Source organism: Odontesthes bonariensis, chromosome 15, assembly GCF_027942865.1.
Source record: "Odontesthes bonariensis isolate fOdoBon6 chromosome 15, fOdoBon6.hap1, whole genome shotgun sequence".
NCBI classification, from domain to species: Eukaryota; Metazoa; Chordata; class Actinopteri; order Atheriniformes; family Atherinopsidae; genus Odontesthes; species Odontesthes bonariensis.
Window position 1 is genome coordinate 37,459,246 of NC_134520.1, and position 13,716 is coordinate 37,472,961.

The window sequence follows — 13,716 nt, forward strand, 5'->3', positions numbered from 1 at the left end:
ACGTGCACACACACACGTGCACACACACACGTGCACACACACACGTGCGCATGATGAAGGTTTATGGGAAGTCTTCCCCTTATCTTCAGAGGTTCCTCCTGAGCTTCGTTCCAACTGAAGCGACTGTAATTTCATGCTTCCAGATGCTGTGTGTGTGCACGTGTGTGTGTGCATGTGTGTGGTTACCCCTCCGAGTATTAACCCACATGATTATTATTCCTCTGTAAACACAGACGCAGCTACATCACAAACACAAAGAGCAAACTGGACGTGGGATCAGATGTTCTGATTCTGCTCAAACTCTTTCAGAGGATCCTGGGACTCTTCTTCTTCTTTCCTGTTCAGCAGCCGAATGTTTTCTGCTCGTAAAAGACGAGTAAAACTCGATGTTTTTTGTCTGTTTGCAGCAGCGAGTCGACGCAGTTTATCTGTGGTTTAGATTCTGAGCTGAGAATCAGTCTGAAGGCAAGATGGCGATGTAACCATAGTCATGAGGTCAGAGGTCCAAAGTCTGTTGCTCACAGGCTTTTATTCTGTAAGTCTGCTGCTCACAGGCTTTTATTTTGTAAGTCTGCTGCTCACAGGCTTTTATTCTGTAAGTCTGTTGCTCACAGGCTTTTATTCTGTAAGTCTGCTGCTCACAGGCTTTTATTCTGTAAGTCTGCTGCTCACAGGCTTTTATTCTGTAAGTCTGTTGCTCACAGGCTTTTATTCTGTAAGTCTGCTGCTCACAGGCTTTTATTTTGTAAGTCTGTTGCTCACAGGCTTTTATTTTGTAAGTCTGTTGCTCACAGGCTTTTATTCTGTAAGTCTGCTGCTCACAGGCTTTTATTCTGTAAGTCTGTTGCTCACAGGCTTTTATTCTGTAAGTCTGCTGCTCACAGGCTTTTATTCTGTAAGTCTGCTGCTCACAGGCTTTTATTCTGTAAGTCTGCTGCTCACAGGCTTTTATTCTGTAAGTCTGTTGCTCACAGGCTTTTATTCTGTAAGTCTGTTGCTCACAGGCTTTTATTCTGTAAGTCTGCTGCTCACAGGCTTTTATTCTGTAAGTCTGCTGTTCACAGGCTTTTATTTTGTAAAAGTCTGTTGCTCACAGGCTTTTATTCTGTAAAAGTTACTATAGTTACCATTTTCATCTCATAGTTTTCAGTTTTTTCAGTTCCTCAGGGTTCTGTGCTCGGTCCGATTCTTTTCCCTTTATACATGCTTCCATTAGGTAACATTATTAGACAGCATGGCATAAAGTTCCACCGCTATGCTGATGATACTCAGCTGTACTTATCTATAAAACCAGATGAACCCAATAGGTTGGTCAGACTACAAGCATGTCTTACAGACATAAAGACCTGGATGACTCAGAACTGTCTGCTTCTAAATTCAAACTGAAGTCATTATCTTTGGACCTGAAACTGTCTGGTTCTATAGTTACTCTGATGGTATTTCCTCAGCTTCTGGTCCTACAGTGAGGAACCTTGGAGTTATTTCTGACCAGGATCTGTCCTCTGACTCGCATATAAAACAGGTTTCTAGGACTGCCTTCTTTCATCTTCGTAATATTGTTAAAATCAGGAACATCCTGTCTCAGAGTGATGCAGAAAAACTGCTCCATGCATCTGTTCCTTCAGTCTTTATCAGGAAGAAGAAACAAAGTTCAGTTCAGGAGGGTTGGAACAACAACAAAAAACTTTATTTACAAAGTGAACTCATGAAAACACAACTTAAAACAGCAGGAAATAAACTGAGATAATTTAACATCTGTAACAGAAGTGTGTGAACAGAGGAATGGTCCTTTAGCAGCTTCTCCACCTTCATCCAGAGTGTGATGACGCTGCGATGACATCATGCCAGCTTCTCGTCGTCCTGCACACAAACCATCAGCGAACCGTCAGTGCCGAACCTGCACTAGTTATTACCGAACCTGCACTAGTTAGTGCCTAACCTGGACTAGTTATTACCGAACCTGCACTAGTTATTGCCTAACCTGCACTAGTTATTGCCTAACCTGGGCTAGTTATTGCCTAACCTGGACTAGTTAGTGCCAAACCTGCACTAGTTATTACCTAACCTGGACTAGTTAGTGCCTAACCTGCACTAGTTATTACCGAACCTGCACTAGTTATTGCCTAACCTGGACTAGTTAGTGCCAAACCTGCACTAGTTATTACCTAACCTGGACTAGTTAGTGCCTAACCTGCACTAGTTATTACCGAACCTGCACTAGTTAGTGCCTAACCTGGACTAGTTAGTGCCAAACCTGCACTAGTTATTACCGAACCTGCACTAGTTATTGCCTAACCTGGGCTAGTTATTGCCTAACCTGGGCTAGTTATTGCCTAACCTGGACTAGTTAGTGCCTAACCTGGACTAGTTATTACCTAACCTGGACTAGTTATTACCTAACCTGGACTAGTTAGTGCCAAACCTGCACTAGTTATTACCGAACCTGCACTAGTTAGTGCCTAACCTGGACTAGTTAGTGCCAAACCTGCACTAGTTAGTGCCAAACCTGCACTAGTTATTACCTAACCTGGACTAGTTAGTGTCTAACCTGCACTAGTTATTGCCTAACCTGGACTAGTTAGTGCCCAACCTGCACTAGTTATTACCTAACCTGCACTAGTTAGTGCCAAACCTGCACTAGTTATTACCTAACCTGGACTAGTTAGTGCCAAACCTGCACTAGTTATTACCTAACCTGGACTAGTTAGTGCCGAACCAGCGCTAGTTATTTCCATAACCTGGACTAGTTAGTGCCAAACCTGCACTAGTTATTACCGAACCTGCACTAGTTATTACCTAACCTGGACTAGTTAGTGCCGAACCAGCGCTAGTTATTACCTAACCTGGACTAGTTAGTGCCAAACCTGCACTAGTTATTACCTAACCTGCACTAGTTATTGCCTAACCTGGACTAGTTAGTGTCTAACCTGCACTAGTTAGTGCCTAACCTGCACTAGTTAGTGCCGAACCTGGACTAGTTAGTGTCTAACCTGCGGTCCATCACAGACCCGGGCCGTGGTTCTGCTGACAGATGTTTGGTTCAGCTGTGGTCAGATTCAGTTTTAACTCACCGTGAGGCCGAGGCGGGTCCAGATGTGTTCACAGAGACAGATGTGGCTTCCTGTAGGTCTGGTTGGTGATGGACAGACGGGTCAGTCGGGCGCCATAATAATCAACAATGTAGTTCGACCCATCAGCTGGACCCACGATCTGCAGGAGACACGGAGAGGAATTCCTTTTTATCTTCTTTATCCTGAACGGCAGCCGGAGGCTTTAGTTTGTGAACCCTCTCCAGAGTCGATCTGAACCTTCAACACCAGCTTAACTCCTGTATATTTAACTGTTTTTATATTATCTTTCATCACCTTTTGAAATCAGCTTTCATAAGTTTGGTTCCTTTTAAACTTAAATGTATTTTCTGGTGCGGTATAAATAAGTGAACCCTCGTTCACACGCTGTTTAAAACAGCTGGTGACCATCGGACGTTTGTAGATGAACCGGCCCTCTGCCTGGCTGGGAACAGGTTTAAGATGGCGGCAGGAAGCAGGTTGTTACCGTCGCCTGGTCTGCCGACACCAGCCGACTCTGACGTGGAAACTATTAGATTCCAGCCAAGCAGTAAAATTCTGTTCAGTTGTGCCTTTAAACTCTGAGTATTTCAGTGTTTTATCACATTAAAGCGGCAGGAAGTGTGAAGGTGAGGCTGGTTTAAAGGGTTCAAAAAGCTCATTGGCTGCTGTGTTTGTATCAAACCACCTGAGCAGGCTGTGACCCACCTGAGCAGGCTGTGACCCACCTGAGCAGGCTGTGACCCACCTGAGCAGGCTGTGACCCACCTGAGCAGGCTGTGACTCACCTGAGCAGGCTGTGACCCACCTGAGCAGGCTGTGACCCACCTGAGCAGGCTGTGACCCACCTGAGCAGGCTGTGACTCACCTGAGCAGGCTGTGACCCACCTGAGCAGGTTGTGACCCACCTGAGCAGGCTGTGACCCACCTGAGCAGGCTGTGACCCACCTGAGCAGGCTGTGACCCACCTGAGCAGGCTGTGACTCACCTGAGCAGGCTGTGACCCACCTGAGCAGGCTGTGACCCACCTGAGCAGGCTGTGACCCACCTGAGCAGGCTGTGACTCACCTGAGCAGGCTGTGACCCACCTGAGCAGGCTGTGACCCACCTGAGCAGGCTGTGACTCACCTGAGCAGGCTGTGACTCACCTGAGCAGGTTGTGACCCACCTGAGCAGGCTGTGACTCACCTGAGCAGGCTGTGACTCACCTGAGCAGGCTGTGACCCACCTGAGCAGGCTGTGACTCACCTGAGCAGGCTGTGACTCACCTGAGCAGGCTGTGACTCACCTGAGCAGGCTGTGACCCACCTGAGCAGGCTGTGACCCACCTGAGCAGGTTGTGACCCACCTGAGCAGGCTGTGACCCACCTGAGCAGGCTGTGACTCACCTGAGCAGGCTGTGACTCACCTGAGCAGGCTGTGACTCACCTGAGCAGGCTGTGACTCACCTGAGCAGGTTGTGACCCACCTGAGCAGGCTGTGACTCACCTGAGCAGGCTGTGACCCACCTGAGCAGGCTGTGACTCACCTGAGCAGGCTGTGACTCACCTGAGCAGGCTGTGACCCACCTGAGCAGGTTGTGACCCACCTGAGCAGGCTGTGACTCACCTGAGCAGGCTGTGACCCACCTGAGCAGGCTGTGACCCACCTGAGCAGGTTGTGACCCACCTGAGCAGGCTGTGACCCACCTGAGCAGGCTGTGACTCACCTGAGCAGGCTGTGACTCACCTGAGCAGGCTGTGACTCACCTGAGCAGGCTGTGACCCACCTGAGCAGGCTGTGACCCACCTGAGCAGGCTGTGACCCACCTGAGCAGGCTGTGACTCACCTGAGCAGGTTGTGACCCACCTGAGCAGGCTGTGACTCACCTGAGCAGGCTGTGACTCACCTGAGCAGGCTGTGACTCACCTGAGCAGGCTGTGACCCACCTGAGCAGGCTGTGACCCACCTGAGCAGGCTGTGACCCACCTGAGCAGGTTGTGACCCACCTGAGCAGGCTGTGACTCACCTGAGCAGGCTGTGACCCACCTGAGCAGGCTGTGACCCACCTGAGCAGGCTGTGACTCACCTGAGCAGGCTGTGACCCACCTGAGAAGGCTGTGACTCACCTGAGCAGGCTGTGACCCACCTGAGCAGGCTGTAACTCACCTGAGCAGGCTGTGACCCACCTGAGCAGGCTGTGACCCACCTGAGCAGGCTGTGACCCACCTGAGCAGGCTGTGACCCACCTGAGAAGGCTGTGACTCACCTGAGCAGGCTGTGACCCACCTGAGAAGGCTGTGACTCACCTGCATGGCGATCAGTATGAAGTCGATCAGCGTGCCGATCCCACAGAAACCAACGGTGCAGAACTTAAGCAGACCTGAAATTTAAGACAGAAAATATGAATCAAACTGATCTCACAGTCGATGGTGTTTGACCTGAACCTCTGAGTCTGAAGTACTGATCATGCAACCCATCGGTCCTGCTTCTCCACCAGGTGACCTCACACTCAGGTGTGTGTGTGTGTGTGCACGTGTGTGTGCGTGCACGTGCTTACCCAGAGCCGGGTATCCCAGGTAGAAGCGATCCGCTCCGAGCCAGCCCAGAAACAGAGACAACGCCACCGCAACTTTGTAGGAATAACCGCTCCTGAGAACACACACGGTGGTTAGAACACATTCAGGAAATCTGTGTGTGAGTGCACGTGTGTGTGTGCACGTGTGTGTGTGCATGTGATCAGCACTCACACATTCCTGCAGGGGACGGTTTTGTTGAAGCCGACCTCTTCCCCGCTGAACCTGAACTCCGTCCCGTTTGGGAGCCGACAGCTGATGTTCGGAGCTGGGAGGCACTCCACTGCACACGTGCACACACACGTGCACACACACGTGCACACACACGTGCACACACACACACACACACACACACACACACACACACACACACAGGAACCATCAGACTCTTCTGAGCGTGTTTAACAGCTTTTCTCTCCACATATTCTTAGAAACTGAGGAAATGTGAGAAATGTGTCGCTTGGATTGAAGCTTCTGAGCTTCCGTCTCTGAGGTTCCGTCTCTGAGGTTCTGTATCTGAGGTTCCGTCTCTGAGGTTCTGTCTCTGAGGTTCTGTATCTGAGGTTCCGTCTCTGAGGTTCTGTCTCTGTGGTTCTGTATCTGAGGTTCTGTCTCTGAGGTTCTGTCTCTGAGGTTCTGTATCTGAGGTTCTATATCTGAGGTTCTGTATCTGAGGTTCTGTCTCTGAGGTTCTGTATCTGTGGTTCTATATCTGAGGTTCTGTATCTGAGGTTCTGTCTCTGAGGTTCTGTCTCTGAGGTTCTGTCTCTGAGGTTCTGTATCTGAGGTTCTGTATCTGAGGTTCTGTCTCTGAGGTTCTGTCTCTGAGGTTCTGTCTCTGAGGTTCTGTATCTGAGGTTCTGTCTCTGAGGTTCTGTCTCTGAGGTTCTGTATCTGTGGTTCTGTCTCTGAGGTTCTGTATCTGTGGTTCCGTCTCTGAGGTTCCGTATCTGAGGTTCCGTATCTGAGGTTCTGTCTCTGAGGTTCCGTATCTGAGGTTCTGTCTCTGTGGTTCTGTCTCTGAGGTTCTGTATCTGAGGTTCTGTCTCTGAGGTTCTGTCTCTGAGGTTCTGTCTCTGTGGTTCTGTCTCTGTGGTTCTGTATCTGAGGTTCTGTATCTGAGGTTCCGTATCTGAGGTTCTGTCTCTGTGGTTCTGTCTCTGAGGTTCTGTCTCTGAGGTTCTGTCTCTGTGGTTCTGTATCTGTGGTTCTGTCTCTGAGGTTCTGTCTCTGAGGTTCTGTCTCTGTGGTTCTGTATCTGAGGTTCTGTATCTGAGGTTCTGTATCTGTGGTTCTGTCTCTGTGGTTCTGTCTCTGTGGTTCTGTCTCTGTGGTTCTGTCTCTGTGTTCTGTCTCTGTGGTTCTGTATCTGAGGTTCTGTCTCTGTGGTTCTGTCTCTGTGGTTCTGTCTCTGTGGTTCTGTCTCTGTGGTTCTGTCTCTGTGGTTCTGTCTCTGTGTTCTGTCTCTGTGGTTCCGTATCTGAGGTTCCGTCTCTGAGGTTCCGTCTCTGAGGTTCCGTATCTGAGGTTCCGTATCTGAGGTTCTGTATCTGAGGTTCTGTCTCTGAGGTTCTGTATCTGAGGTTCTGTATCTGTGGTTCTGTATCTGAGGTTCCGTCTCTGTGGTTCTGTCTCTGAGGTTCTGTATCTGAGGTTCTGTATCTGAGGTTCCGTCTCTGTGTTCTGTCTCTGTGGTTCCGTCTCTGAGGTTCTGTATCTGAGGTTCTGTATCTGAGGTTCTGTATCTGAGGTTCTGTATCTGAGGTTCCGTCTCTGTGTTCTGTCTCTGTGGTTCTGTATCTGAGGTTCTGTCTCTGTGGTTCTGTATCTGTGGTTCTGTCTCTGTGTTCTGTCTCTGTGTTCTGTCTCTGTGGTTCTGTATCTGAGGTTCTGTCTCTGTGGTTCTGTATCTGAGGTTCTGTATCTGTGGTTCTGTCTCTGTGTTCTGTCTCTGTGGTTCTGTATCTGAGGTTCTGTCTCTGTGGTTCTGGATCTGAGGTTCTGGATCTGAGGTTCTGGATCTGAGGTTCCGTCTCTGAGGTTCCGTCTCTGAGGTTCCGTATCTGAGGTTCCGTATCTGAGGTTCTGTCTCTGAGGTTCTGTCTCTGAGGTTCTGTCTCTGAGGTTCTGTCTCTGAGGTTCCGTCTCTGAGGTTCCGTCTCTGTGGTTCCGTATCTGTGGTTCCGTATCTGAGGTTCCGTATCTGAGGTTCCGTATCTGAGGTTCTGTATCTGAGGTTCTGTCTCTGTGGTTCCGTCTCTGTGGTTCTGTCTCTGTGGTTCTGTCTCTGTGGTTCTGTCTCTGTGGTTCTGTCTCTGTGGTTCTGTATCTGAGGTTCTGTATCTGAGGTTCTGTATCTGTGGTTCTGGTTCTGAGGTTCTGTATCTGTGGTTCTGTCTCTGTGGTTCTGTCTCTGTGGTTCTGTATCTGAGGTTCTGTCTCTGTGGTTCTGTCTCTGTGGTTCTGTATCTGAGGTTCTGTCTCTGTGGTTCTGTCTCTGTGGTTCTGTCTCTGTGGTTCTGTATCTGAGGTTCTGTATCTGAGGTTCTGTATCTGAGGTTCTGTCTCTGTGGTTCTGTCTCTGTGGTTCTGTCTCTGTGGTTCTGTATCTGAGGTTCTGTATCTGAGGTTCTGTCTCTGTGGTTCTGTCTCTGTGGTTCTGTATCTGAGGTTCTGTCTCTGTGGTTCTGTATCTGTGGTTCTGTATCTGAGGTTCTGTCTCTGAGGTTCTGTCTCTGTGGTTCTGTATCTGAGGTTCTGTCTCTGTGGTTCTGTCTCTGTGGTTCTGTCTCTGTGGTTCTGTATCTGAGGTTCTGTATCTGAGGTTCTGTCTCTGTGGTTCTGTATCTGAGGTTCTGTATCTGAGGTTCTGTCTCTGTGGTTCTGTCTCTGTGGTTCTGTATCTGAGGTTCTGTATCTGAGGTTCTGTCTCTGAGGTTCTGGTTCTGAGGTTCCGTCTCTGAGGTTCCGTATCTGAGGTTCCGTATCTGAGGTTCTGTCTCTGAGGTTCTGTCTCTGAGGTTCTGTCTCTGAGGTTCTGTCTCTGAGGTTCTGTCTCTGAGGTTCCGTCTCTGAGGTTCCGTCTCTGTGGTTCCGTATCTGTGGTTCCGTATCTGAGGTTCCGTATCTGAGGTTCCGTATCTGAGGTTCTGTCTCTGTGGTTCTGTCTCTGTGGTTCTGTATCTGAGGTTCTGTATCTGAGGTTCTGTATCTGTGGTTCTGGTTCTGAGGTTCTGTATCTGTGGTTCTGTCTCTGTGGTTCTGTCTCTGTGGTTCTGTATCTGAGGTTCTGTCTCTGTGGTTCTGTCTCTGTGGTTCTGTATCTGAGGTTCCGTCTCTGTGGTTCCGTCTCTGTGGTTCCGTCTCTGTGGTTCCGTCTCTGTGGTTCTGTCTCTGTGGTTCTGTCTCTGTGGTTCTGTATCTGAGGTTCTGTATCTGAGGTTCTGTATCTGTGGTTCTGGTTCTGAGGTTCTGTATCTGTGGTTCTGTCTCTGTGGTTCTGTCTCTGTGGTTCTGTATCTGAGGTTCTGTCTCTGTGGTTCTGTCTCTGTGGTTCTGTATCTGAGGTTCTGTCTCTGTGGTTCTGTCTCTGTGGTTCTGTCTCTGTGGTTCTGTATCTGAGGTTCTGTATCTGAGGTTCTGTATCTGAGGTTCTGTCTCTGTGGTTCTGTCTCTGTGGTTCTGTCTCTGTGGTTCTGTATCTGAGGTTCTGTATCTGAGGTTCTGTCTCTGTGGTTCTGTCTCTGTGGTTCTGTATCTGAGGTTCTGTCTCTGTGGTTCTGTATCTGTGGTTCTGTATCTGAGGTTCTGTATCTGAGGTTCTGTCTCTGAGGTTCTGTATCTGAGGTTCTGTATCTGAGGTTCTGTCTCTGTGGTTCTGTATCTGAGGTTCTGTATCTGAGGTTCTGTATCTGAGGTTCTGTATCTGAGGTTCTGTATCTGTGGTTCTGGTTCTGAGGTTCCGTCTCTGTGGTTCCGTCTCTGTGGTTCTGTATCTGAGGTTCTGTCTCTGTGGTTCTGTCTCTGTGGTTCTGTATCTGAGGTTCTGGATCTGAGGTTCTGTCTCTGAGGTTCTGGTTCTGAGGTTCTATCAGAACACGACCCAAACAGTCACACAGCGTTTACAGCGTCTTAAGATAAGAGAAAACTGAAACAACACAGATCAGAACCGGCCCGTTTGGGTCACCTCGTGAGTCAGAGCAGGACCAGGACCCCATGTTGACTCTAAACCGGGTCAGAAGCAGTCAAAGTGACTCCATCTGACACCTGAAACACGTTCTCCAGCCGTCACTCACCCCACGCCCTCATCTCCCGGCAGTTCTCCGGCTCCTGGGTGGATTCATCGATCTTTGGATCTTTGCACAGATACGTGAGAGAGTGAAGGAGTCCAACCGGTCAGACCCGCTCAAAACATTCTCTGGTCCAAGGTTCTGGTCCAGAACAACCCGGAAACATTCTCTGGTCCAAGGTTCTGATCCAGAACAACCAGGAAACATTCTCTGGTCCAAGGTTCTGATCCAGAACAACCCGGAAACATTCTCTGGTCCAAGGTTCTGATCCAGAACAACCAGGAAACATTCTCTGGTCCAAGGTTCTGATCCAGAACAACCAGGAAACATTCTCTGGTCCAAGGTTCTGATCCAGAACAACCAGGAAACATTCTCTGGTCAAAAGTTCTGATCCCGAACAACCAGGAAACATTCTCTGGTCCAAGGTTCTGATCCAGAATAACCCGGAAACATTCTCTGGTCCAAGGTTCTGATCCAGAACAACCAGGAAACATTCTCTGGTCCGAAGTTCTGATCCAGAACAACCAGGAAACATTCTCTGGTCCGAAGTTCTGATCCAGAAAAACCAGGAAACATTCTCTGGTCCAAGGTTCTGATCCAGAACAACCAGGAAACATTCTCTGGTCCAAAGTTCTGATCCAGAACAACCAGGAAACATTCTCTGGTCCAAAGTTCTGATCCAGAATAACCCGGAAACATTCTCTGGTCCAAGGTTCTGATCCAGAATAACCCGGAAACATTCTCTGGTCCAAGGTTCTGATCCAGAATAACCCGGAAACATTCTCTGGTCCAAGGTTCTGATCCAGAACAACCAGGAAACATTCTCTGGTCCAAGGTTCTGATCCAGAACAACCAGGAAACATTCTCTGGTCCAAGGTTCTGATCCAGAATAACCCGGAAACATTCTCTGGTCCAAGGTTCTGATCCAGAATAACCCGGAAACATTCTCTGGTCCAAGGTTCTGATCCAGAATAACCCGGAAACATTCTCTGGTCCAAGGTTCTGATCCAGAACAACCAGGAAACATTCTCTGGTCCAAGGTTCTGATCCAGAATAACCCGGAAACATTCTCTGGTCCAAGGTTCTGATCCAGAACAACCAGGAAACATTCTCTGGTCCAAGGTTCTGATCCAGAACAACCAGGAAACATTCTCTGGTCCAAGGTTCTGATCCAGAATAACCCGGAAACATTCTCTGGTCCAAGGTTCTGATCCAGAACAACCAGGAAACATTCTCTGGTCCAAGGTTCTGATCCAGAACAACCAGGAAACATTCTCTGGTCCAAGGTTCTGATCCAGAATAACCCGGAAACATTCTCTGGTCCAAGGTTCTGATCCAGAACAACCAGGAAACATTCTCTGGTCCAAGGTTCTGATCCAGAATAACCCGGAAACATTCTCTGGTCCAAGGTTCTGATCCAGAATAACCCGGAAACATTCTCTGGTCCGAAGTTCTGATCCAGAACAACCAGGAAACATTCTCTGGGCCAAGGTTCTGATCCAGAACAACCAGGAAACATTCTCTGGTCCGAAGTTCTGATCCAGAATAACCCGGAAACATTCTCTGGTCCAAGGTTCTGATCCAGAATAACCCGGAAACATTCTCTGGTCCGAAGTTCTGATCCAGAACAACCAGGAAACATTCTCTGGTCCAAGGTTCTGATCCCGAACAACCAGGAAACATTCTCTGGTCCAAGGTTCTGGTCCAGAACAACCAGGAAACATTCTCTGGTCCAAGGTTCTGGTCCAGAACAACCAGGAAACATTCTCTGGTCCAAGGTTCTGATCCAGAACAACCAGGAAACATTCTCTGGTCCAAGGTTCTGGTCCAGAACCAGGAAACATTCTCTGGTCCAAGGTTCTGATCCAGAATAACCCGGAAACATTCTGTGGTCCAAGGTTCAGGTTCACAGCGTTATAAATAAAATTATTATTATTATTACCTGCCATAACCAGCTGGTTTTAACTGGTTTTAACTGGATTTAACTGGGTTTAACTGGTGTTTCTTCTTCTGATCGTTTCTGTATCCGGACATATTTACAGACCTGAGACACTTAAAATCTGTTTTTAGAACAAAAACACATTTACAACCGACTTCAAGCTCCTCGTAACGGTTCGTGACGTCACATTTGCTGCTCTGACGCAATAAAAAACACCGACAAACACCAGCCCGAACCCGTTTTCACTCGGGTTTTCCCGGTTCCAGACTAAAAACATCACACCGGAAGCTAAGCTAACTGCGGCTAGCCGCTAGCTTCAGATCAATAACTCTCCGTGCGTGTGTGATCTGAGCGCGTGCACGTCAGTGAAAGGATATTGTCCGAGCCGGAGGTGCTCGCAGCTGTCCGCGTGCTCCGCCAGCACGAGCCTGAGGTGGCAGTAAACGCTGTAGAACAGCAGAGTCCAAAACCCGCAGCGCAAACACGGCCACCGTCTGCGGGAGGCCGCCATGTCTGACCGCGTCACGTGACCAGGCGGTGCGTTCAGGGCGCCGCGGAGCGTATGAATACAGAACAGCCCCCCCCAAAAAAAACCCACCGGAAGGTTCACTCAAAGATGTGTATAGAATGGCGATATTTGATTTATTCGGTCATCTGTGCAATAATTCACGTCACTACTGTGCAATATCTTATCTATTTATGGTCAGACTATGTGCATACAATGTGTAATTAACACAAGTGTAGTGCATTATGGGCAATAACTCAACCATAGTGCTATAACTTATTTTATTTAACTCTCTTTACTTTGTATATCTTGTACAGCCTATATTCTATTTTACACTTTGTTTTAGATTATTCTATATTAATTATATTTTAATGATATATTATATTAATTATTCTATAGTATACTGTATTTTAGATTCATAGAGATCCTATGTGTGTGTTTGGAGCTACTGGGGACTTGAATTTCCCTGAGGGAGTCATCCCAAGGGGTAAATAAAGTTCAGTCATGGGGCAAATAAACCTGAAATATTTACGTTTTTCATTTTAAAAAATAAATATGGACTTCGTCTGTAGTGTGATAATTAGCTTACTACTTTGATGTTTATAATAACCTAAACGTTTGAGAATTAAGCAAGTTATACAAGAGTCTATAGATATCTATGATTCTTTACATATCTATGATTCTATACATATCTATGGTTCTATACATATCTATGGTTCTATACATATCTCTGATTCTATACATATCTATTGTTCTACACATATCTATGGTTCTATACATATCTATGGTTCTATACATATCTATTGTTCTACACATATCTATTGTTCTATACATATCTATGGTTCTATACATATCTATGGTTCTATACATATCTATGGTTCTATACATATCTATGATTCTACACATATCTATGGTTCTATACATATCTATGATTCTACACATATCTATGATTCTATACATATCTCTGATTCTATACATATCTATGGTTCTATACATATCTATGATTCTATACATATCTCTGATTCTATACATATCTATGGTTCTATACATATCTATGATTCTACACATATCTATTGTTCTATACATTTCTATGGTTCTATACATATCTCTGATTCTATACATATCTATTGTTCTACACATATCTATGGTTCTATACATATCTATGGTTCTATACATATCTATTGTTCTACACATATCTATGGTTCTATACATATCTCTGATTCTATACATATCTATGGTTCTATACATATCTCTGATTCTATACATATCTATTGTTCTATACATATCTCTGATTCTATACATATCTATGGTTCTATACATATCTATGATTCTACACATATCTATTGTTCTATACATTTCT

General features: G+C 47.0%; 1 protein-coding gene across 1 annotated transcript; it reads right to left on the bottom strand.

The window, feature by feature from the left end:
• Positions 1-1,650: 1,650 nt before the first annotated feature.
• tm2d1 (TM2 domain containing 1) lies at positions 1,651-12,377 on the bottom strand. The gene is made up of 7 exons (XM_075486125.1): positions 12,229-12,377; positions 9,919-9,992; positions 5,798-5,906; positions 5,608-5,699; positions 5,357-5,430; positions 3,072-3,210; positions 1,651-1,860 (listed from the first exon to the last, which is right to left on the bottom strand). Exons 1-6 carry the CDS (start codon positions 12,360-12,362, stop codon positions 3,100-3,102), a joined length of 594 nt encoding a protein of 197 aa, XP_075342240.1. The 5' UTR covers positions 12,363-12,377; the 3' UTR covers positions 1,651-1,860; positions 3,072-3,099.
• Positions 12,378-13,716: the final 1,339 nt, after the last annotated feature.